The 24,937-nt window shown below is 41.6% G+C and overlaps 2 protein-coding genes across 2 annotated transcripts in view; one reads left to right on the forward strand and one right to left on the reverse strand.

Moving 5' to 3' along the window:
* ELOVL2 (ELOVL fatty acid elongase 2) overlaps positions 1-3,286 on the forward strand; it is a 62,711-nt gene extending 59,425 nt beyond the window's left edge. The window contains exons 6-8 of the mRNA XM_060614808.2: positions 280-404; positions 886-1,020; positions 2,793-3,286. Of these exons, the coding sequence (XP_060470791.1) occupies positions 280-404; positions 886-1,020; positions 2,793-2,918 (386 nt within the window). The 3' untranslated portion in view covers positions 2,919-3,286. The remainder of the gene's footprint in view (positions 1-279; positions 405-885; positions 1,021-2,792) is intronic.
* A 13,209-nt stretch (positions 3,287-16,495) lies between these two features.
* SYCP2L (synaptonemal complex protein 2 like) overlaps positions 16,496-24,937 on the reverse strand; it is a 118,427-nt gene continuing 109,985 nt past the window's right edge. Inside the window, exons 30-31 of the mRNA XM_060614809.3 lie at positions 22,911-22,973; positions 16,496-16,714 (exon numbers count right to left, since the gene is read on the reverse strand). Coding sequence (XP_060470792.2) covers positions 16,577-16,714; positions 22,911-22,973 — 201 coding nt within the window. The 3' untranslated portion in view covers positions 16,496-16,576. The remainder of the gene's footprint in view (positions 16,715-22,910; positions 22,974-24,937) is intronic.

Raw genomic sequence — 24,937 nt, forward strand, 5'->3', positions numbered from 1 at the left:
TCACTCGATAGTAACAACAGTTTAAGGGACAGTAAAGCCTTTGCAAATCAGGAATTACCTGTTTGGTTGGCACTCTGACTGAAAAACCATCCAGTTTTGTCCTATCTCGGTGACTTTTGCGGAATCCTGGAGCAAGAGCTCGGAAACGAGAGTGAATTCATCGTGTGGATTGTGGCAGATAGTGCCACAGGTGTGACCCATCTTCAGCCGTGCTGCACAGGAAGAATCCGTCTCATTTGATGAAGAATGAGCAGTAATTTTTATCCCATACTTTTACAGGTTTCTTTGGACCCACACTGAACAGTTTTATCCACATTCTCATGTACTCCTACTATGGCCTTTCTGTATTTCCATCTATGCACAAGTATCTCTGGTGGAAGAAATACCTCACGCAGGCTCAGCTGGTATGTTATCCCTTCGTTCAGCTCCTCTCCCTGTGAAGCATCGAATATTCTCATGGAGGAAAGAAATCTGTCCCCGTAGGCAGAGGCTTTGCTGTGTGTGAGGAGGCTGCCTGTTTTCCTCTAAAGAGAACCTTTTAAGGATTAAAATCTAGTGTGTTGAAATAAGCTACCTTATTCCTTGCTTCGAAGTGACAGTGATTTAACACAGACGTTAATTTTAAGATTCATTTTTATCTAAATAAGTGCAACTGCTACTCTTCCATGAGAAAACGAGCGGGCAATTAAATATACTGACTAGCATCGTTTCAAGCGAAATTTCTGGGTAGGATAGTGGGCTGCTTCCGCAGCTTTGCTTTCTTCCTGCAAAACCTAGGGCGTAACAGGAGTCGACTTCTAAATGTTTCGTATTTCCAAATGGTGTATTGCGTGGCTCGGCCTGTCCGCCCCCCAGTGACGCCCCCCCACCCCCACCCCCCCGCAGGTGCAGTTCGTGCTGACCATCACGCACACGCTGAGCGCGGTGGTGAAACCCTGCGGCTTCCCCTTCGGCTGTCTCATCTTCCAGTCGTCCTACATGCTCACCTTAGTCATCCTGTTCTTAAATTTTTACGTTCAGGTAAGTGAAATGTACATCTCCGGTGGCGGAACATAGCAGACTGCGCTCTCGCCTTACATTGGTGTTTAATTTGCCCGAGGAAATCCACTAGCACGTGCTGGTTGGTGATGGAGGCTCGCAAAGTAGAGAGTGAAAACTAACTCTCCCCCTGCCCCCAAGCCCTCCCCTTGAAGGAAAACCACCGTGAATAGCCTTAGTGGGCATTTTATTAAACATTTTTCAGTGCATGCATAAAAAGTTTAATGAAGTCACACGTTGGTAACATGGGACGAAAACATGAAACAAGGGTCTTATATCTGAATCCAGGGCCTCTATACAAATGGAGAAGAACTTAGGCTGAATGAATTGAATATTAAAAAATCGTTTCTATATCAGCACGGTGATGTTGTGACCTATCTGGAAAAAATTCTTTTAAGGCAAGCCACCGTGGAAAGGTCACATTGGCTTTTCCTTTACTAAATGTCATTTTCTTTTTAATCAACAATTTAAATGGAACAGGGCTCCAAAACACGACATCAAAGCAACTCCATTAATACAAAAACTGATGAAGGCGGGGGGAGCAGAGTGCAGGCCTCAGGTGGTGGTAGAGTTTAAATTGCTCTCCTTTGTGGGCTGGGGAAATAGAAAGTAAGCTTCATGAAAAAAAGATGAGAACATACATTTCTATTCCAAACAGTACTTTCCAAATTGAAATCAACTGTATTTCTTTCTTTAGACAATAAATGCTTCATTTTTTTTTAGTTGGCATTTGCTAAAGGTTAACCTGTGGTGGCTTCTCACAAAGTACAACTGTGGGAAAGTGAACTGCTGACAGTCTTTTCAGCGCCATTGGACTGGCTAGGCTTTGTCTTTTATAACAGATAGACGTTTCCTTTGAGAATTTCTGAAGAAATAACCATTGATGGAACCAAACAAAGCCACCCAAAAAACCCCAAAAAAACAAAAAAAAACCCAAAAAACAAAAACAACTCACACAGCAAAACTGACTGTTAACAGGAAAGCTAAGTGAGTCAACGTGCACTTGGTGTTGAACCTTGAGGATGAGCAGGTAGCCGGCAGGGTGGGCAGTGGGCGTTCAAAACGTTGACCCTACTTGTTGGTTCACACAGAGTCTTACTCCTTTAGACTTGAGTATATAATTTCAGGCTTGACCCTTGTTAATATAGGTGCTTTAAAAAAAAAAAAGGAAAAATGAGGCAAAATCAGGTATTTGGACAGAATAAGAAGGATATGCCAAAAACCAAATCAAGCCAGAATGCTGGATACTGGTACTTTTAAGATAACAGCATTTTTTTCAACTTGAATTGGAAAGGATCTAATTTTTAGGAAATGCAAGTAAGCAACTAATGCAGAATAATTTGAATGCCAGTCCTGTAATACATAAGGTGACAGAAACAACCTTTCATTGGAATTTATTCATATTTGTCTCGGTTTTTACCTTATTTTTAGTTTTAACCATTAGCTTAAAAATTGTCAGACAAAAAGTCTTCTGTGGTGGGGGGCCCGGGTGGCTCAGCCGGTTAAGCATCCGACTCTTGATTTCGGCTCAGGTCACAGGTCGTGAGTTCAAGCCCTGGGATTCTCTCTCTTTCCCTCCCTCTCTGCCCACCCCCCCCCCACTTGTGCTCCCTCTCTCAAAATAGATAAACTAAAACAAATTCTTACCTGTCCAATACCCAATAAAATCATGAACTGTTTTAGATTATATGCCATGTCGAAGTCTTATTCAAGAATCCTTTTTTCCCTCTCTTCAAAATATACGCATCCAACAGACGTACCGAAAAAAGCCAATGAAGAAAAATACGCAAGAGCCACCTGCAGGGAAAGAAGTTAAGAACGGTTTCTCCAAAGCCTGCTTCGCTGCAACTAATGGGGTAATAAACAAGAAAGCACAGTAAATGCCCAGTAACAGACAAAGCATATATAATAGCCTCACAGATTCGCTTGTTTTAAAGCAAAGACTGAATTGAAAGTTATATATGTTTTAGCATAAACTAATTTCTTTTGAGTTTATAAATCATTTGTACCCGGAATGTATTAATATATTGCTATTAGGTTAATCTGTTAACTGAATGCTTCCGTCAACATACGTGTCACCTCAGACACCGAACTCTGTAGACCTCAGAACTGGTGCGGCTCTGTCTCCTCCCCACAGACTGACCCCCTCACCAGAACCGTCGGTATAACGCCTTATACACGTACAAAGCCAGGAAACACGGAGCTTTGTTTTCCGAAGCCAGTCTTCAAATAAAAAGTTTTATTCAGATTGAAGTGTTTAAAACAAAATGTTAATTACCTTTCTAACTACAGGGTGTCTTAATCTATATTAAGCACTGCTCGCCAGTGTGTAATCAGTCCATTTGTTCCATTAGGACCTGACCCCAGAAAATATGAAAATGGATTACAAACGGAAGACAGGAAAATCTAGCACAACTTTTCTCTCTTAAGGTAGAGTCTGTCAAATTCCTACACTAAGTCTCAACTTAGTGATATGGTAATGAAATTTGTATTTGATTTTGACAATTACTTTTCCTAAGAAGAAAAACTCTTCTGCCAAATCCTCATAGCTCAGGGGCTTCGGATAGGAGTAGTTTCTCACTTTTTAATTTGGTTTCCTTAACTATTCACATAGTCCTGTCAACCTCCCATGTTAAATTACCCTAGTTTAGGTCGTAAATGGACACCATGATCGGTTTTAAAAGCAGCATCTGCATCTGGCTGCCCGCTTTCTGATCAAGGAATCTTCCCTTCTCCTTGGAAGACTGAGCCACTGGAATATTTATGAATCAGAGCAGTTGGGGCAAAATAGACATTGAATTTGTCCACTCTTGTATTATCCCCAAATACCTGCTGTCACTCTTTTCAGGTTAAGTTTTTGAAAACAGGAAGAAAAAGAGGACTATGGAGAGATCCCAACATGAGCCTTGGGCTGGTAATGAGCCACAGTGAAAAGTGCCAATTTGGCAAACCCGGTATATCCTACCCCTGCCCAGGTAACACGGGTTCTCCTGAGAACAAGCACAAAAGTGGAGGAAAACATAAATACTTTTCTCCTCCCTAAATATTGGACTTTTACTACTAAATTGCATCAAGCATGGAAACAATATGTTTTGAAGATGTGAGGAAGATTTATACCCTATGAAACTAAAAGACTTGCCAACTTTGACGCTTTTTCTTTCCGCTCTTCCCTTTAAAATAACTTTGAGGTCATAATGTTAAGGTCAAACACGGAAGTGCCAGAAAGGCATGCTCGCCATCACCCAGTGTTCAATCTGGGAGTGCCTCTCTGTCCTTTCTCCCCGCCTTGCTTTCTAGTCTGAAAATTATTTCCCCCGTTTAAAAAAGAGCACGGACTTGGGGACGGCATTGCACCACGGACACCAATCCAGGTCTCTCACTTCCCGCTCGTGGCCACCACCCTCTCAGGCCCCAGCCTGCTTTGCGGAAGGTGACTGACCTTAGCTGGTCTTCGTGGGAAACGTGCTGTGCAGATGCGTGCGTATCACATGTGGGCACTTGGTCCATTTTTATCAAACAGACACCCACTTACTCTTGGATTTATTTTTCTAAGTTTTCTAAAGCTGATTTTTCTAGGGTGCCTAACCCCCGCTTCCTCCCATCCCATCCTAACAGTGTTGTTACGAGTATTGTCCTCTCCCAGAAACCTGTTTCAAAACAAGGGCTAGCTTCCAGGAGTTATTTCTCCTCTGTAACAAAACGCGAGCTGGATTCCAGTGCAGTTTGGGGTCCCAAACAAGGGCTGAAATCGGTGACCAAAGTGCATTCCAGGTAAAAATGAGACACAGGGAAGCCAGACCTCACTGGTCGTTCGTTGTTCGCAGCTTATTCTCAAATGTCAGTGAGGCCCTAAAGTCTCAGACTCTGCGTCACACCTGCAGTTTTGGTGACCTCACGGACCCCATACTGGCAGAGCAAGGAGGGAAGCCAGCCTTTGGCAGAATGGCAAAGCCAGACAGCTGTAAGTACGAGGCAGTTGGAAACCTCTTAGATCGAAGGGAAAAACGTGGGTAGTTGGTACTTCCAAGCTCAACTTAGAGGCGTTGGGATGCTATTTTCCCACTGGGGCTTTCATTCTTGTGAAGCCGACCAAACACTTCTAGCCTTAAACCATTCAAGGGCTGATACAAGAGCTATGAAGTCTTAGCCACAAAAACTGAATCAGGTAAATATTTTAACCTGTCTTTAAGCGTTGTAATTTAAAAAAAAAAAAAACTACATTTAATGTGATTTTCCTAGAACCAGGAAAAAAACTCTCTAATCTGTTAAAAACTTTTGTGCCCGAACTTCCTTTTAGTCATAAGAATGAAAATATTTAATACTATAAGCACATGTTACAAATTCAATTTTTTTAAACAAAATGGAATGTTAAATGGAAATGAGGAGACATTTTCAACCCATCAAAATTATACATTGAACCAGTTAGGCTTATTGAAAGATAAGGTCCTCCCTATCCCCGCCAGAGGTATCTATTTTTATTGGTAAGGAAAAATGATATTTACTGTGATGGGCAGAACCGCACTTTGTAAGAGACCATTCTGATACTTCTGTATCATTTTATGATGTTTCTAGAGTCTTCCTTATTTGGAAAATAAGGATATCACTTTTTTGTTTTCTTTTGAAAGTACTTGAGAACATAATATCATGATTGGGGTGGACAGGGAAGCAGGAGAAGCCATTTTTCTTTGTAGACAGATAAAAAGCATTCTGTATGATTGTTGTATAATAAATTGATTTTTACACTAAAGCAAAGCATGTTGAGATTATTCTTATTTGGTTGCAAGAAGTTAAAACGTGTGCCTGCGTGGTATTCCAAATGACCAATTTTACTCAGGAATTTTTTTTAATAAAGGGATATTTTAGTAATTAATTTTAGACAGTTCTTCATTTCAATAAAAAGTGCACGGCCTTTTATGTAGCATTATTAGTATATGAATACTATGTAAAACTATTTCAGAAAATGGTCATTACAAGAAAAACTTAAGACCAATTAGAGGAGTAGAGGCTATAATGGCTATTATAAATTTAATGGTTTAATATAATGGTTATATTAAATTTACTGTGTGGGAGCACCAGCTTGGTTGAGGGGACGATATTAGGCAGAAACACCATACAGTGCTCTGGAGCCTCCGACTATAGCTCTGTAGAGTGCCCAGACCAGCAGAGAGGGTGCTGCTTCCGCTCAGGAGTGGGATGTAAGCTTTGACCATGGGGAAGCCCAAGAAAGACACGTCAGTCAAGGTCATAGGGCAGGATCACCGACGGGTGGTGCATCAATGGAGAGTTTTGAACGGTTACATTAAAGAGAACAAGACAGGCCCAAAGGACGTGCTCAAAGTCTGTTTACAAAATGGCTTAAATTCCTGGATGGTAACAGGGATGGGGCAGGGGTGGGAGAAAGGGTATGGGAGGTGGCACAGAAGGGGGAAGGTTTAGTTTCGCTATCTGAACAGGGACCCGAGTTTTTGGTGGGGGGGGGGGGGAGGAGAGGACATTTTAAAAAGTTTCCTTGTAACCTACTGAGGTTTCATTTAAACAGTGGGTAGATAGGAGCACTCTCAACAATAGCCAAATTATGGAAAGAGCTTAAATGTCCATCAACTGATGAATGGATAAAGAAATTGTGGTTTATATACACAATGGAACACTATGTGGCAATGAGAAAGAATGAAATCTGGCCTTTTGTAGCAACGTGGATGGAACTGGAGAGTGTGATGCTAAGTGAAATAAGCCATACAGAGAAAGACAGATACCATATGGTTTCACTCTTATGTGGATCCTGAGAAACTTAACAGAAACCCATGGGGGAGGGGAAGAAAAAAAAAAAAAGAGGTTAGAGTGGGAGAGAGCCAAAGCATAAGAGACTGTTAAAAACTGAGAACTGAGAGTTGATGGGGGGTGGGAGGGAGGGGAGGGTGGGTGATGGGTATTGAGGAGGGCACCTTTTCGGATGAGCACTGGGTGTTGTATGGAAACCAATTTGACAATAAATTTCATATATTAAAAAAAAAAATAAAAAATGGTATGTTTATACAAGAAAATATAGGACTAAATAATATTGAAAAAAAAATTAAAAAAAAAATAAACAGTGGGTGGAACCAATTCACGTGTAAAAACAAACCTTTTTGTCTCTGTGTCAAGGCCTAATAATTCGTTGTAGAGTGAAAGAGCTGCCTGACACGTGGGAAGCATTCACCCAAACACATTTCCTAGTTTCTGTACAAAAAGAAGATTGCCGTGTGTTTTTATTACAGCAGGCTTTCTTCAAAATCGGCTACTAAGTTCACGTACTTAGGAAACAGCTGTCTTCCCAGGCAAAGAAGTAAGCACTCGTACAAGACTACGGTCACCTGAGATATCCTTTCACCTTCAGTCATGGAGAAGAGGAAACGTGATCAATGTGTAGGTCATTTTGCCCTGTTAAAGCGTGTAGAGGGGACACTGGAATAAGAGCAGGAGGGCGCAAATCTGAAATTCGTACCCTCATCGGGCAGCTTGTCAGCACAGGTCATCGTGCATCTGCAGAGCAGCTCACGGGGAGCCCTCGAGGAAGGTGTCTGCGGCCAGGTCACGTTCGGCAGCCCGGGTGAGGCAGACCTCTGCTCCCTCCGTGCACTCGAAGCTCGTGGCACCGACCTGCGCCATTTGCAGGCACCGCCGTCTGTAGCCCGGAGATGGGCCCGTGAGCTTGTTTTTGCCACAGTTACATCTGCCTTTGGCCAACAAACCTAGCCGCCCCCCGAAAGGCACGTGGGTCTGTGACTCCCGAGCATTGAACAACAAAAGGCAAGGTTTTGCAGCATTGCCTGGGATAATGTCGCGTACGAAGAGGGAAATAGACTTCACACCTGCTAGTAACGAATAGAAGTCGCACATTTCTCTGAAAGATTTAAGCACTCTGCCTGGGCTAGTCCATGTAAAACTGGCCCTTATGTTTTTAATGCTAGTTTAGTCCTACGGGATCTGATAAACTCTGGAAATAGGAATGTTCACTTAAATATTTGTCAAATCTACCTCGCCCAGTGCTGCGTATTACACTAGAGGTACAGAGGCGCCCCAGGTGAAATCCTGCCCGTAGCCTTCATAGTCTGGTTAAGTAGATGGAGAAATGTTTAGTTAGAAAATAATGGACGCGTTAAAAATAGTGGGGGCGCCTGGGTGGCTCAGTCGGTTAAGTGTCCGACTCTTGGTTTCTGCTCAGGTCACGATCGCGCAGTTCGTGTGTCCGAGCCCCACATCAGGCTCTGCGCTGACGGTGGGGAGCCTGTTTGGGATTCTCTCCCTCCCTCTCTGCGCTTCCCACACACTATCTCCAAAATAAACTTAAAAACAACAGCTTACCAAGAAAACTTTCCTAAAGGAGGCAATAATGCCTGAGCTTAGTTTTTGATGGATGGGAAATTGTCCATATAGACAAGGAAGGGACCTTGTTCAAAAAAATTCCAGAAGTTAAACACCTAGGATTCCAATGGATTCCATTACTTGAACAAGTATTTGAATGCCCCCTATGTGCCAAGCATTGTCCCAGAATTTGGAATAAAATGGTAAAAAGAACAGACGAGCAGTCTGCTCTTAAGGAGCTCATGTCTAGTGGGCACCTTCTAGAGGGAAAACAAGCAGTTACCACGCTCTGTAAGATGTGCTATTCACATTAACAAACATGCACTGGGGTCAAGAAGCCTTTGTGCCTAAAAAAGGGAGAGGAGAAAGCTGGCCCCGCCAGAGACTTAGCCAGAAACGAAGGCCTAAGAAGCACTGAGAGGAGGAAGTAGTGTCCCAGAGGCCAAGAGAATATTTAAACAGACTCAGATGCTGCAAGGTTATCAGGTGGGCAAATGCTGGGGAAAGAAAAAGGGCATTAGGTTTGGTCAATGGGAGGCAATTAGCAGATTTCAGGGGCTTTAGAGTGAATGGGAAGCCCTCCCCCCCCCCACCCCCTGCCAATCAAGCCACATAAAAATAATGTCTAAGAGTTGGAAACAGGAAGGGAGAGCTCTAGCTGCTAAAAGAGAGTGAAGCTGAGTGAGTTGCAGTTAGAGGGCAAGTCCGATGACCTCGCAGCTTGAGGGGAAGGATTGGGCAGTCGGGCCCCTCCCTTTGTTCCCACAGGAAAACTACTCAGTCCACTGCTGCATCACCTGAAAGCCATCGATGGCCTTGAACGGACCCTACACAGAAAGCAGCCCAGGGGCGTCCTGCCCTTGGGCAAGGCTTGGCCTCACTCTCATTGCCACAGGAAGGGTGGAGAAGGAGCCAAGGGGTGGGAGAGATACGAAGACGGGAGGGTCACCCACAGAGCCCAACTTGTGTCTCAAACTGCAAAGTCCAGTTCAAGATGGCAACGTAGGAAGAGTCTGAACTCGCCTCCCCCACAGAACACACCAAATCACATCTATTAATTCAACAGTTCCTCCTGAAGAACAATCGAGGGCTGACCGAACGGCTACTGAACAACCCCAGGCAAAGAAACCAGCAAGAGAGACGGAGACGTGGTAACAAAGGGAACCCCCACTCCCAACTGTGACCAGCAGTGGGGAGGGACAATACTGAGAAATCAGGAACAGATCCCTCTCTGTCCTTGGGCACAGAAAAAAACCCAAGGCTTAAGAGAGCAACACTAGAACTCTACCAAGCAGCAGGGTCACCGCAAGAACTCTCTCCAGGTCAGAGGGACCGGAGAATGACACAGTTTACGTTGCCACCCTACCTTGGGAGCTTGGACTGGAACAGAGTCCAGCCACCATGACAAGCAGGTCTGGTTGTTTCGGTGGGCTTGTGACCTCAGCGAACCCAGGGTCCACAAGCCCACGCCAGCCCTAGACACGCTGGAACACAGAAAAAGAACCATGGTTTAAAAGGGCAGAGGAACTATGGGAACCCTCTCCCTTCCATCTGAAGGGCCCAGACTGGAGCAGGTCTGGCTGCCCACAAGGGGTGGGTTCAAGACACCATATTGGAGGGCCCTGGTACCATAACTGAAGCCCACAGGAGCCCTGGCCATGATGGTGCACAGAAAATAAAAAGCCAAGGTTTACAAGAGCTGAGGAACTGTGGGAAGGTTCTCTTCCCCTCCACCTTCAAAGTCCAGACGAGAACAGGGTCCGGCTCATGGTGAGTGTGCCACCTCAGTAAGCCCAGTGTTCACAAGCCCACACCAGCTCCCCTGTGGTGCTGGGGCACAGAAAACACAAGCTATGGTTTTGTGGGATTTTTATTTCTTTTCCTTTTAAAAATTTGTCAGGTCTTGTTTGTATTTTTTTCTTTTTGGTCTTTTTCTTTTTTCTTTTAGTTTACTCTTTTTAAAATTTCATTGTTTTTTCCCTTTATTCTTTCTGTAAAAAGCCATGGTTTAAGAGAGTAGCTGGCGTATACAGCCACACAGCTCCAGCCATCCAGCAGAAGTCACAAAGCACACACAGTATACGTAGGGAACACCATACAGGGGACCACTCCTTCAACTGTAGGAGAAGTAGCCATTTTGCTTAGTCCACAGTAAAAAGCACAAAAAGTCAAGCAAAATGGGGAAACAGAGAAATATACTTAAAAAAAAAAAAAACTCAGAAAAAGGACCAAATGAAACAGATCAGTAATATGTCTGATAAAGAATTGAAGTAATGATTATAAAGATATTACTGGGCTGGAGAAAAGAATGGAAGAACTCATTCCAAGAAGTGAGACAAAAAAAAAATATTAAAAAGAAATAAGCAGGAGAGCACCTGGGAGGCTCATTCGGTTAAGTATCCAACTTCAGCTCAGGTCATGGTCTTGCAGTGTGTGAGTTCAAGCCCCACATCAGGCTCTCCACTGTCAGCAAAGACCACTTCAGATGCTCTGTCTCCCTCTCTCTGCCTGTCTCACCAGTCCTCTCTCTCAAAAATAAATAAACTTAAAAGAACCAAGGAGAGCTGAAGAATACAATAACTGAAATAAGAAAACACTAAAGGGAATCAATAGATTAGAGGATGCAGAGGAACATATCAGCGATATGGAAGAGTAATGCAACAAACTAAACAAAAAGAAAACAAAAGTAATGAGGTTAGATTAAGAGAGCTCTTAAGCAACATCAAGTGAAAAAACACTTGCATTATATGGGTCCCAGAAGGAGAGAGAAAGGTCTAGAAGACTTATTTAAAGAAATAAAAACTGCAGGAGTACCTGGGTGGCTCAGTCGGTTAAGTGTCTGACTCTTGATTTCAGCTCAGGTCATGATTTCACAGTGGTGGGATCATACCTCGCATCAGGTTCAGCATGGAGCGTGGAGCCTACTTGGGATTCTGTCTCTCTCCCCCACTCTCTCAAAATAAATAAATAAACTAGGGCGCCTGGGTGGCTCAGTCAGTTAAGCATCCAACTTCGCTCAGGTCATGATCTCACGGTTCGTGTGTTTGAGCCCAACGTGGGGCTCTGTGCTGACAGCTCGGAGCCTGCTTCAGATTCTGTATCTCCTTCTCTCTTTGCCCCTATCTCCTGCTCATGCTCTGTCTTGCAAAACTAAATAAAATGTTTTTTTTTTAATTAAAAATAAGTAAACTTTAAAAAGAGAAATAACTGAAAACTTCCCTAACTTGAGGGAAATAGATATCCCAAGTCCAAGAAGCAAAGAGAGTTCCAAAGAAGATGAACCCAAGGCGGTCCACACCAAGGCACATAATAATTAAAATGTCAAAGGTTAAAGATAAAGAGAGGATCTCAGAAGCAGCAAGAAACAAACAGTTACTTACAAGGGAAAATTTATAAAACTATCAGCTGATTTTTCAGCAGAGACTGTGCAAGCCAGAAGAGAGTAGCATAGTATATTCAAAGTGCTGAAAGCAAAAAACCTACAACTAAGAATACCCAGCAAGGTTATCATTCTGATTTGAAGGAGAGATAAAGTTTCCCAGACAAACAAAAGCTGAAGTAGTTTCTCACCGTTAAATCAGCTTTACAAGAAATGTTAAAAGGACTTCTTTAAGTGGAAAAGAAGTGGCCATAATTGGACATAAGTAAAAGAGGAATAAAAAGATGTAAAATATGACAACATATACTTAAAATGTGGAGAAGCGAGTAAAAAGAGAAGGGGGAATCTTTTTGTTTTTAAGAATGTGTTTGAACTCAAATGACCATCAAATTAACATGGAATGCCATTTAGTTAGGATGTAAATGGTAACCTCATGGTTACCATAAACCCAAAACCTATGATAGACACACACAAAATAGAAAGAAAGCCAAATAAAACACTATAGACATTCCTCGATCACAAAGAAAGAGAGTAAGAGAAGAAGAACTACAAAAACAACCAGAAAACAAAATTTTTAAATGGCAATAGGTACATACCTATCAATAATTACTTTAAATGTAAATGGCCTAAATGCTCCAATCAAAAGACAGAGTGGTGGAATAGAAATAAACATACACACACACACACACACACACACACACACACACACACACGACCCATCTATACACTGCCTACAAGAGATTCAGCTCAGATGTAAAGACACAAACTGAAAGTGAAGGGATGGAAAAACATTCCACATGCAAATGGAACTGATCAAAGAGCCAGGGTAGCAATACTTATATTAGACGAAATAGGCTTTAAAACAAAGATTTTAACAAGAGACAAAGAAAGCCATTACACAATGATAAAGGGATCAGCCCAACAGGAGAATATAACAACTGTAAATATCTATGCACCTACCACTGGAGCATCTAAATACATGAAGCAAATATTAGTGGACATAAAGAGATAAATTGATGATAATACAAAAGTAGGGGACTTTAATACTCTGTTCACATCAATGGATAGATAATCTAGACAGAAAATCAATGAAGAAACAATGTCTTTGAATGACACATTGGACCAGATAGATACAACAGATATATACAGAACATTCAACCCCAAATCAGTAGAATCCACATTCTTTTCATGTGCACATGAAACATTCTGAAAAACAGATCACATGTTAGGCCATAAAACGAGCCTCAATAAATTTAAGAAGACTTAAATCAAACCATGTATCTTTTCTGACCACCACAGTATGAATCTAGTAATAATTCACAAGAAAAAAAACTGGAAAAAACACAAACACATGGAGACGAAATAACATGATACTAAACAACCAATGAGCCAATGAAACAAAGAAGAAATTAAAAAAAAAAACATGGAAACAAATGAAAATGGAAACATGATAGTCCAAAATCTCTGGGGCACAGCAAAAGCAGTTCAAAGAGCAAAGTATATGGCAGTACAGGCCTACCCCAAGAAACAAGAAAAATTTCAAATAATCTGACCTTAAGCCTAAGAAATTAGAAAAAGAACAACAAAATCTGGGGTAAGCAGAAGAAAGGAAAAGAAAGCAGAGCAGAAATAAATGACATAGACGCTTAAAAAAGAAAATCAGTAAAACAAACAGCTGGTCCTTTCAAAAGATAAACAAAATTCACAAATTCTTAGTCAAACAAATCAAGAAAAAAAAAAGATAAAGGACCCAAATAAAATCAGAAATGAAAGTGGAGAAATAACAACTCACATCACATAAATACAAAAAATTATAGGAGATTACTGTGATAAGATATATTCCAACAAACTGGACAACCTAAAAGAAATGGATAAATTCTTAGAAATATGTAATCTTCCAAAACTGAACCAGGAAGAAATATAAAATCTGAATAGACTGATTACAGGTAATGAGATTAAATCAGTTATTTAAAAACTACCAAAAAAAAAAAAAAAAAAAAAAAAAAGGTCCAGGATCAGATGGATTCAAAATCTAATTCTATCAAATATTTAAAGATTTAATACCTATTTGCCTCAAACAACTCCAAAAAATAGAAGAGGAAGGAAAACTTCCAAATATATTCTGTAAGACCAGTATTACTGTGATACCAAAACCAAAGACACCTCAAAAAAAGAAAACTACAAGCCAATATCTCTAATGAACACAGATGCAAAAATCCTCAACAAAATATGAGCAAACCACATACAACAAAAAATTATTCATCGCAATCAGGTGGAATTTAGTTCTGGGATGCAAGGACGGCACAACATTCCCCAATTGGTCAACATCATACACCATATCAACAAAGCAAAGAATAAAAAACCTATAATCCTCTCAGTAGATGCAGAAAAGCATTTGACAAGATTTAACATTCATTCATGATAAAAACTCAACAAAATGAGGTTAGAGGGAACATACGTCAACATAATAAGGGCTATAAATGACAAACCCACAGCTAACATCATCTTCAATGGTGAAAAATTGAGAGCTTTCCCTCTAGCGTCAGGAGCAAAACAAGGATGTACACTCCCACTTTTTATTTAACATAATACTGGAAGTCCTAGCCAAAGGATCAGCCAAAACAAAGAAATAAAAGGCATCCATATTGGTAAAGAAGAAGTTAAATTATAACTATTTGCAGATGACATGATACCATACATAGAAATGAATTGAGTGAAATGGTAGGATACAACATTTATACCCAGAAATTTGTAGCATTTCTAGAAATTAACAACAAAGTTGAAATTCTTTTAAATACCATTTACAATTGGACCACAAAGAACACCCAGAAATAAACTTAGCCAAAGAGGTGAAAGACCTATATTCTGAAAACTATAAAACACTGATGAAAGAAATTGAAGATGACACAAACAGAAAGATATTCCATACTCATAGATTAGAAGAATTAATATTGTCAAAATATCCACATTACCCAAAGCAATCTACAGATTCAATGCAATCTTTATCAAAATACCACAGCATTTTTCACAGAACGAGCACAAATAATACTAAAATCTGTATGGAACCAGGGGCGCCTGGGTGGCTCAGTTGGCTGGGGACTGACTTCAGCTCAGGTCACGATCTCACAGTTCGGGAGTTCGAGCCCCGCGTCGGGCTCTGTGCTGACAGCTCAGAGCCTGGAGCCTGCTTCGGATTCCATGTCTCCCCCTCCCTCTGCCCCTCCCCTGCTCACCCTCTGTGTCTCTCCATCTCTCTGTAATAAATAAACGTTAAAAAAAAAAAATCTCTTCCTTAGCTACCATGTTCATTTGTCATTCTCATAAAGTCCTTCTAATCAAGCCAGTAAAGGCACTTCCATTTGGGTCTGGATAAACTTTTTTTCAAAAATTGTTAACGTTTATTTATTATTGAGAGACAGAGAGGGGAAGAGAGAGGAGACACAGAATGCGAAGCAGGCTCCAGGCTCCCAGCTGTCAGCACAGAGCCCGACGCGGGGCTCAAACTCATGAACCGGGAGATCGTGACCTGAACTGAAGTTGAACTGTCAACCGACTGAGCCACCCCGGTGCCCCTGGGCCTAGACAAACTTAATTTCCACTAATACTCCATAGTATTACAGACTCGGACCATTCCTTCATTTCTCTGCCTCTGTTCCAGGATTCACGTTAGTCCCTCTGTGCTAACCCTAGAGAAACCTACCCTATCCTTCAAGATCTCATAATGGCACTTTTCCTCCAGGAAAAGCTGTCCCTGATCACCCCAACAAAAATGACCTCTCCCTCCTCACAACCCTGCTCGTGCCCAGTTTACACTTCACTTAGGACCCTTGTCACACACAACCTTGAGATTTTTCAGTTACCTGGTGTCTTAAGACTAACTTCTTACTAGCTAAGATCATGCCTTACCCATCCTACCCTGGGAGCTGACCGAAGGCTTTGGAGGGAACAGCTCTCAGATATATGTTTACCGGTTACCAGAAGTCATATCCATTCTTTAGATGTTGTTCACTGAAGACGGTCAATGTAATGGCACTGAAATCCACAAAACTCCAGGTCACCAGGAACTGTAAGCCCTAAACTGGATATACCCACACGAGATGAAGTGAATTAGATCCTATGGACTTAAATAAAAAGTGTTCTTCTACTCTTTTATAAAGCTTACTATAATATACTAAACCATAGCTCATTAAAAAATTCTAAAGAAAAAAGACGACCATTAAATTGAGGCTGTAAACATTTGTTTTGACAGACTAAATTTACACAACACGTAAGATATTATGTCACGATTATATAAGTTAACTGTTTTCAGTCCGTAGTCTTTAACTGCACTCATCCAATTATGAACAGAGTTCGTTTGTAGATGGCCTTGAATTACATAGGTTTTATTTTTCCAAAATAGATTCACTCAACTGTGCATGCAAACTTCATGCATTCAGACTTTATTAGAGCACTTAGGAATTGTCACATAGGCATGTCTCCTCTGCTAAAGCTGGCCGTTTTTTTTAAGTGCTGAAGAAAATAGAATATTTGCAGATCCAATGAAATAATAAGTATTTCAAAATACAACACTGTTTTCATCTGAGCTATTTGATCACAAATTAAATCTTCCCTCTACGAGACAGACCAAACAGCAGGTATACAGATGCTAAGATTTCCCCCCCAAAACTCGAGGACACCTCAAATAAAAGACTGATTTTACTTTAAAATCATTAAAAAAAAAAGCAACACCCCAAGTTAGTAAACATCCTGAGCTTCCTATTTTCTGACCAAATTTTGATACAGAACGCTAACATTTATGACAACTGGACAATAACACAACTACAAACTACCAACATATCCTGTTCTATTTCCAACTCTGCAGTTCTCAGGGATGCCATTTGGAGCAGAGCAAAATGAAGAAGCCAGGGCCACCGCTGTGTGACCCAAGCCAGCTTTGTCGTCTTCAGGTGGCTCAGACTGGTGGGGAAAAAAAAAAAAAAGAAAGAACAGCAATTAGTTGAGCCTGAACTACCCAGCTCTTGGTCCCTTAGAACTCGGTGAGCCAACATGAATGTCACTCTGTTTTATCAGCTACGTCCCTAACTCAGATATCCAGCGAAGTTCTGTCTTCCATGGCCACTGGAAGCTAAAGTCAGTTCATTGCGGGAGAACTGGCTGGAGTCAAAATCACCCTGCAAAAATGTCTCGAACGTGTGACGCTTCGAGGATGTGCCCGCCATCTCTCAACAGTCCAGCACAGCAGGTTATTTTTTTCCTCCCGTATTGAAGAAAAGACCAGTATTTCTTGGGTGGAATACCAAAGGCTGGGCTGGCTTTCGGGGCTGTGCTGTGTGCAAAATGCATGTTTGTTAATACACGGATTGGGACGGAGCCCAATGTGATGCTCATAAAACAAGATGTAGGTAAGAGCTGATATCAAGGAGGGAACTGATTTTCCCGTCCTAAAGCGTCCTAGGCGCAGGCTCATCTGCAAAGAATGGCAGACAGAATCACCTGTGTGATTTAAGTTATTTCTCTTTTTTCTGTGTTCAGCTCGGGTAATTTGACTTGGGCATGAGAGACAGTACTAGATACCTACCCAACATCTGTTCTCCCTTTCTTCCTTATTTACAGAACCCCACTTGTTAGGAAGACAGTAGCAGTTAAATTCTCCCCCAACTCCCTTTCAACCAGGGTGGGCTACTGACCCAGTCAGTAAGATGGAGACAAACTTCTGTTGGTTTGGGCTTCCATGAAAACAGTTTTCTTAATTTAGAAAAAAACGGAAGGGGAAGGTAGATTTTCCTGGCACACGTCTTTGACCTTTCACATTTCACCTATTCTCGTCCTTCCTACCTGGAGTGTAGAAGAGATACCCAGAAGTAGAGTGGACACTCTATCGAGCCCAAAGCCATATGAAGGATGGCTGAGCAGGAAACTAAAGGGACCTGGGTCTCTGATGGCTGCTTACTGTTACCGCATCACCGGCCCTGGATAACCTCCCTCCCTCTGGGCTGCCGCTTACAGGGAAAAAATAAAACCCCTGTTTGGTGTAGCTGCTGCAGCCTGATTCCTGTTACATGTGACCAACTGTAACATGTACATTTAATTCACATTTGATCCAGTTCTCCAGTAGAGCTGGGAATTAGGCTAATATTCTTAGCCCAGATTTGTCTTTTTCCTACATCCTCTTTTAGTGCTATTTTGATGTGAAGATTTGTTATTTTTGTTTCTCTAAATTTTGGGGGGCCTTCCCAAATTTTTTCCTGATAATTCAAGTGATTCAAGATATAGGTCAAGTGATTCAAGATATAGGTAAAAGGATGATCACTACAAAATTATTTGTAATAATAATTTAAAATAAGCTGGATGTGCATCAATAGGGAATCAAATGTATAAGTTGTAGCAGGTCCACAACCTAGAATATTTTATAGTTATTAAAAAATAATTCTGGACTTGGAAAAGGATCCTTTTATTGCTCAGAGAACAAAAATACACATAATATTTAGTATAACATTTATGTTAAAGACATACACATGTATACTTATACAGACATTTGTATCCATTCTTCTATAAGTATTGACAAAGTGTCTGAAAGAACATATACCAAACTATAAAGAGGTGGTTACTTCTAGATCACAGGTAAGAAGGAGGGTTAAGGAAAGGGGGAAAAATAACTCTTTATAAATGTTATGCTGTCTGAGTTTATTCCACAAAAGTAATTCGTATCCGGGACTAAATTCTAAAAATACAGAAGTAGTCTAGATTCACCTAAAATGTCACTACACAGAAATACCCCAGTTTTGGTGCATATCTTCTAGAATCTAGACCTCTCACTGTGTATACATGCACGTACGTTGCGCAAACTCTCTTGTCACACCATCCTCCTTGTTATCTCATTGGTCAACTGGTTCTTCTCTTCTTCTCGCTTCATCTCCCTGGAGCAGCCCAAGAACTTCTCTCTATGCTGGCCCTTCTCTCTATGCTCAGTCCCTAAGTCAATTCAGCCAGTCTTATGCTCAGCTTTCTCTTTCCACACCGAATCAGTCTCTTTCATCACACTTTTTTTCTTCTTACCACTGTCACGAATTTTTATCTATTTACTCTTCACTCTCTGTCTATCCTACTAAAATGTACCCTCTAGACGGTCAAGGACCTCTTGGGTGTCATTCTAACCCCAGCAGTGAAGACAATACTTGGCACCTAATAGATGCAGCAGTTTGTGGAGTGAATGGACATAATACACCCTCATCGAACATTTAAAACAAGTGGGATCTGGGGCGCCTGGGTGGCTCAGTCAGTTGAGCATCCGACTCTTGATTTTGGTTCAGGTCATGATCTCACAGTTCAGGAGGTGGAGCCCCACATGGGGCTTTGTGCTGACAGCACAGAGCCTGCTTGGGATTTTTTTTCTCTATTTCAAAATAAATAAATAAACTTTAAAAAAATAAAACTAAAAAAACCAAATGGGATCACGTGATATGCAATGCTTTTCAAGAGGCTTTTAACTTTTTACTCACGATCAAGTGTCTTCCCAAATCAATTAATCTAATCTAATTCTTTTCAATGGCAACGCGACATATCATGTAAGTGTATCGATCTATTTAACCAAGCTCCAGCTAGGCATTCAGGCACTTTCCAACAGCTCCTTATCAGAACTGTTATACATACTACTCTACATTTCCTTGCGCAGTCCAATTTAATCTTTAAGAGAGTTCTCTAGAAGTGGGATTGCCAGGTCAAACATCACAGAGCACAACTTTGGATCCCAAAGGAGTTCTTAAAAATCAACCACTTTTTTTTTTTTTTTTATAACTACTATACTCTAAGATATATGGAATTACATTCTTAATGAATATATTTTCATTATATGGTCTACTTAGGGAATCTACCTTAGACCTCTAAATTGAAATTTTCAAGTCGATAACCGTATAAAAAGCCCCATTATTAAATGCTGTGGGAAAGAAGCAAACAGTATTCAAAGAACCCAACCGGGTGAGAGGGTTGCTATCTTTAAAGCGACTGCATCCGGGGCGCCTGGGTAGCGCAGTCGGTTAAGCGTCCGACTTCAGCCAGGTCACGATCTCGCGGTCCGTGAGTTCGAGCCCCGCGTCAGGCTCTGGGCTGATGGCTCGGAGCCTGGATCCTGTTTCCGATTCTGTGTCTCCCTCTCTCTCTGCCCCTCCCCCGTTCATGCTCTGTCTCTCTCTGTCCCAAAAATAAATAAAAAACGTTGAAAAAAAAAATTAAAGCGACTGCATCCAAGAACAGGATAGTTCGTAGTTGTTCAACACATTCCGTATTTGTTTACTCCGTGGGCCTCACAATACTTCCAGAAAGCTCACAGGGTGGTAGCCCCACGAGCTGCTGGGCCATCTAGAGAAGCATTAGGGCTCATAGTAATACTTCTATAAACTTCTTCCTTGAAAAATCTCTCCAAGTCCATCCCATCCTGTCTCCAATCCTCGGCCTTCCCAATATCCTCGGCCTCTTCTTGAAAGAAAATGTCTCCCTCCCTTCTCCTTCTCACTAAAACGTGGTTGACTTCTGAGGGTGCCACCTTCCCCAACACCCTCTCTCAATTAAAAGTTTTTGTCGTTGCCGTTGTTCTTTTTAACTCTGTTATCCCATTACTTCCTGGCCAGGCAGAGAAACAGGTATTCTTCTTGCTCCAAAATGCCAAATATAGGAATTGCTCTCCTGCAGACACTTCTCTGCTGCTTATGCCAACCATCTGAATTATCATCCGTCACCCATCATCTCGGCCCCTCTGTTCACTTGGCCCTGCTTCCTGTCAAGCCTTAGTAGTTACTGAAACTCCGTCATGAGGGACCCACCTTCACTCTCTGGCTTCTCAGTTCTTTCACTTCCTCACCTCGTATAGGATTTTCTTCCATTTCGCCATAGCTACACTCTCTCGGATGTTATCATTACAGAAATCCTGATTCATAACATCCTGTTTTCTAACTGCACTTTTCGGGCCTTTCCCAGCCACCTGCTCTCCTTCCCTCACTGTCCTAACTTTTGATCCCACTGAAACTGTCAATCCCTTGACACGATTTATGGACGGAATGTCTGTATCACCCCCACTCCATTCAATTGCTGAAAGTGCCCCCATCCCCGCCATGTGATGATGTTAGGAAGCAGAGCCTCGGGGAGGTAATCAGGATGAAATGAGGTCAGGAGATGAGCCCTCACAAGCGGATTAGTGCTCTTAGAAGAATCAGGACAGAGTTTGCATTCTCTGCTCTCCACCTTGTGAGAACGGACATCTTTATGTTACTGAGTCTCCCCATCTATTGGTCCTGAAATTAGTAACAATGCATTTAGAGTTTCTCCATTAGGCATGATACTGGCTTCTGGACTGATTTATCATACTACAGAGTATCTCATTACTACTATTTTATGTGGGCTTACACAAATTCAGACACAGATGTAGACTTTTTTCAAACACCTTTTGAAATCTATGGAAGAGAATCACAATGATTTTTCTCCCTAGGTCTATCAGCAATCAATGTATTGACAGATTCCCTAATATCACACCATCTTTGTATTGCTGGAATAAATCTCCCTTGATCATGACACATTATTCCTTCCATAAGGTGCTAAATGGTGTTTGCCGATATTTTGCTTAGAATTTTGCCTTAATTATTTTGAGGGAGATTTGTTCTATGGTTCTCTGTGTGTAATTCTTGTTGGATTTCAGCACTGTCACACAAGGTCCATTTAAAAATTGGGTAATTTTTATTCTTCTGTGTGCTGGAACAGTACTAACGTTACCCTTTAGTACCATTTAGTCAACAGCACCGAAGTTATCCTTTCCCGATAGAAGAACTTCGTGCACAATCTGAACCATTGACTCTCCACTTCTTCTATGAATAGTTCCCATCCCTGCAGGAGTCCATTTTGTTAAATTGTAGTTTCCTGGAAAATTGCCCGTGATTCCAAGTCCTCATCAAAACCAGTTAACACATGAACAAATAAACTCTAGTTCCTGCTTGACCCACACGTTCCTTCCACCCATCTCCCTAACCGGCAACGCCATCCATCCAACTGCTAGAAAACAGAATCCCAGGAGTCATCCTTACTTTATGCATCACTTCCATCTATCAGTGATTTATAAACCGTGGCCCCAAAAGGTACCTGGTGTCTCCCCATTTCTCACCGTCTCCAAAGCCCCTCCATCCAGTTCAGCTCCTCTCCTCTATTCTCACTTCCCCAGTCAATTCTTAACAAGGCAGCGAGGATGGGATTCTTAAAATATAAATCAGATCACAGTACCCTCACCCCCAATGCCTTTGCTCGAACCCACCCATATTTCCCTTCACCTGTAGTATGAAATTCAAGCTCCTCAGCCTGTTCAGTGAGGCCCTGACCTCAATGAGACTCAGTCATGCTCCCAGCTTCCTTTCAAGTAACTGTCCCCTCAAACACCACTCTGAGCTAAGAACTTTCAGTTTTTCAAATATGTCATGTTCTCCCCTACCCAATCCTGTTGCCTTAAACTGTTCCTAAGTCTGGTTCCTTCCTATTCTTTTTTTTTTTTTTTTTTAATGTTAGTTTTGAGGGAGAGACAGAGCATGAATGGGGAAGGGTCAGAGACAGAGAGAGACACAGAATCTGAAGCAGGCTCCAGGTTCTGAGCTGTCAGCACAGAGCCTGACACGAGGCTCGAACCCACAAACCGTGAGAACATGACCGGAGCTGAAGTGGGATGCTTAATCGACTGAGCCACCCAGGCTCCCCTGGTTCCTTCCTATTCTTGAAACCCTATCTTAAACGTCACTTCCCCACAGAGACCTTTGATGACCATCCTATCTGAAACTGCACACCCTTGCTCTCGGCCACAGCACTTGTATCCCTCAAAAGCACTTTGTAAACTTGTGCTTAGTTTATTCGCTCACTTGTCTCTTTCTGTCTTTCCTCAAGGAATTTATTTGTAATGGGGGCAGGAACATATCTGTGTGTTACCAATTGTAGCTCCATGTTTAGCCTGTTGCCCGATGCAGAGCAAGCACTCAATTATAAATATTTGTTCAATGAAAGACCAGATCCACAAGGATCATTTCTAGCATGGAAAATATTAGGAAAGAGGAGAAAGCTTCTTGGAGCCCAGAGCGTTAGAACATCTTTCCCCCATTCCAATTCCATCCAAGCAATCCTTTGCACCTACCCCAGGAACGCAGTCGTCACACAGGACTTTGGCTTTCCTCATGAAGACTGATCTGGATTGAGCCTGGAAAAAAACAGACCCATCTCATTATATTTAGCCAGTTTAAGACTATACACAAATGTACACACATACATCGTAAGGTGATTTCATAGATCGTTACATTCCTGGATGTCAGCTGAGGAGAATCAATGGCCAATCCAGAATACCATCCTCAGTAATTGATATTTTCACTTGATCCTATTTCATGCACTGCATCTGTCAACACCACTAGCCCAAAACATAGGTAGAGGGATCTCATGACAACCATTCCAAGTATTAATCCCTACTTCCTTGTAGCGCTGCGCTAGGGGCTGAAATAATCTAGTCTGCAACAATCCAGTCTAGTGAAAGGAACGGTCTCCTTTCCCTAGCAAAATATGTAAAAACCATCACTGATGCACAAACATGCCAAGAGGGCAGCCCCTGGGTACCAATCAGATCCACATACTGGATCTTGACCAAGTCCAAGCCTGGTGCCCAGTAAGCACCCAGCATGAGCTAAGAGCATCATTATCATCTCTCCTCTACAAGCCACGGGGTGGTTTCCTTAGGTGACTGGAAGAGCGGAGAGCAAAGGCAAAACCCTGGGAGATGTGTATTTTGGAGGGATTGTTTTTTTTTTTTTTTTTTAGTATTCTCAAGTCCTACAAAGGGCCTATTGTCAAGGGAGGTGAAAGCAAATAGTAACTATTCCTACAATGTAATCTGTATGAACTGAAAAGACAGCTGTCTAAAAGCTGAGGTTTAGTCAAAATAAGTGAATTCTCCAGGTTTCAGAAATCTAGGAGGTATAATCTTTTCTGCTTCTTAATCTAGTGTTGGTTTATATCAGCAGTTCTCAAAGTGTGAACCTTTGGGACCCACTAAGGGACCCCTTAAGTTGGAGACCCCTAAGCTTCCAAAGGTTCCTTGAGTCCAAAACTACTTTGGTAATAACGGTAAGTAATAGTAAGACATCATTTGCTTTTTTTCATTCTTTCTCGCACAAATATACAGTGTCTTCCAGAGGCTACAAGATATGTGATATCACAGCAGACTGAACTGAGAAGCAGATATGAGAATACAGCTATCTTCGGTGAAGCCTGATATTAAAGAAATTTGCAAACACAACCCGGTGCTATTCTTCTCACGTTTGTCTTGAAAAATCTGGTTATTTTTCATAAAAATATATTACTCATATCAATATGTAAAGTTTGTTATTTTTTTCATTAGTCATTGTATTTTTTTAATTTTTTTTAATGTTCATTTAGTTTTGAGAGAGAGAGAGACAGAGCATGAACGGGGGAGGGTCAGAGAGAGAGGGAGACACAGAATCCCAAGCAGGCTCCAGGCTCTGAGCTGTCAGCACAGAGCCTGACACGGGGCTCGAACCCACAGAGTGTGAAATCATGTCCTGAGCTGAAGTCGGACGCCCAACCAACTGAGCCACCCAGGCGCCCCAGTCATTCTATTTTTACAAACCAGTCTTTTGAATACATTCAGCCATGAGTGAAAAGACTCATTATCATTTGAATTGTGAGCTACATATATCATGACAAGCCTTTTGGAGAGTGAACCCAGGATAAACCCATACCAGTAAAACAAAAACCACTAAAAAACAACAACAAACCCTCATGAACATAATGTATAATAAATATACATACATGTTAATTTAACATAAAAATATTATTGGAAATTATGTATTATCCTGAGTTATTTACGTCAAATTCTATTTTTTAAATGTTTTTCTTTCACATTTTTAAGGTATAATTGATACACGATGTAACATCAGTTACAGGTGTAGACAACACAGTGGCTTTAACAACGCTGTAGGTTATGCTATGCTCACCATGGTGCGGTTACCATCTGTCACCATACGATGCTTCTAAAATACCACGGACTGTATTTCCTGTTGTACCTTTCATCCCCATGACTTATTCCTTCCATAACTGGAAGCAGGTGTCTCCCACTCCCCTTCACATATTTTGACCAGTACCCCTATCTACCCC

The sequence above is a fragment of the Panthera onca genome, chromosome B2 (genome assembly GCF_046562875.1).
Source record: "Panthera onca isolate mPanOnc1 chromosome B2, mPanOnc1 haplotype 2, whole genome shotgun sequence".
Taxonomy (NCBI): domain Eukaryota; kingdom Metazoa; phylum Chordata; class Mammalia; order Carnivora; family Felidae; genus Panthera; species Panthera onca.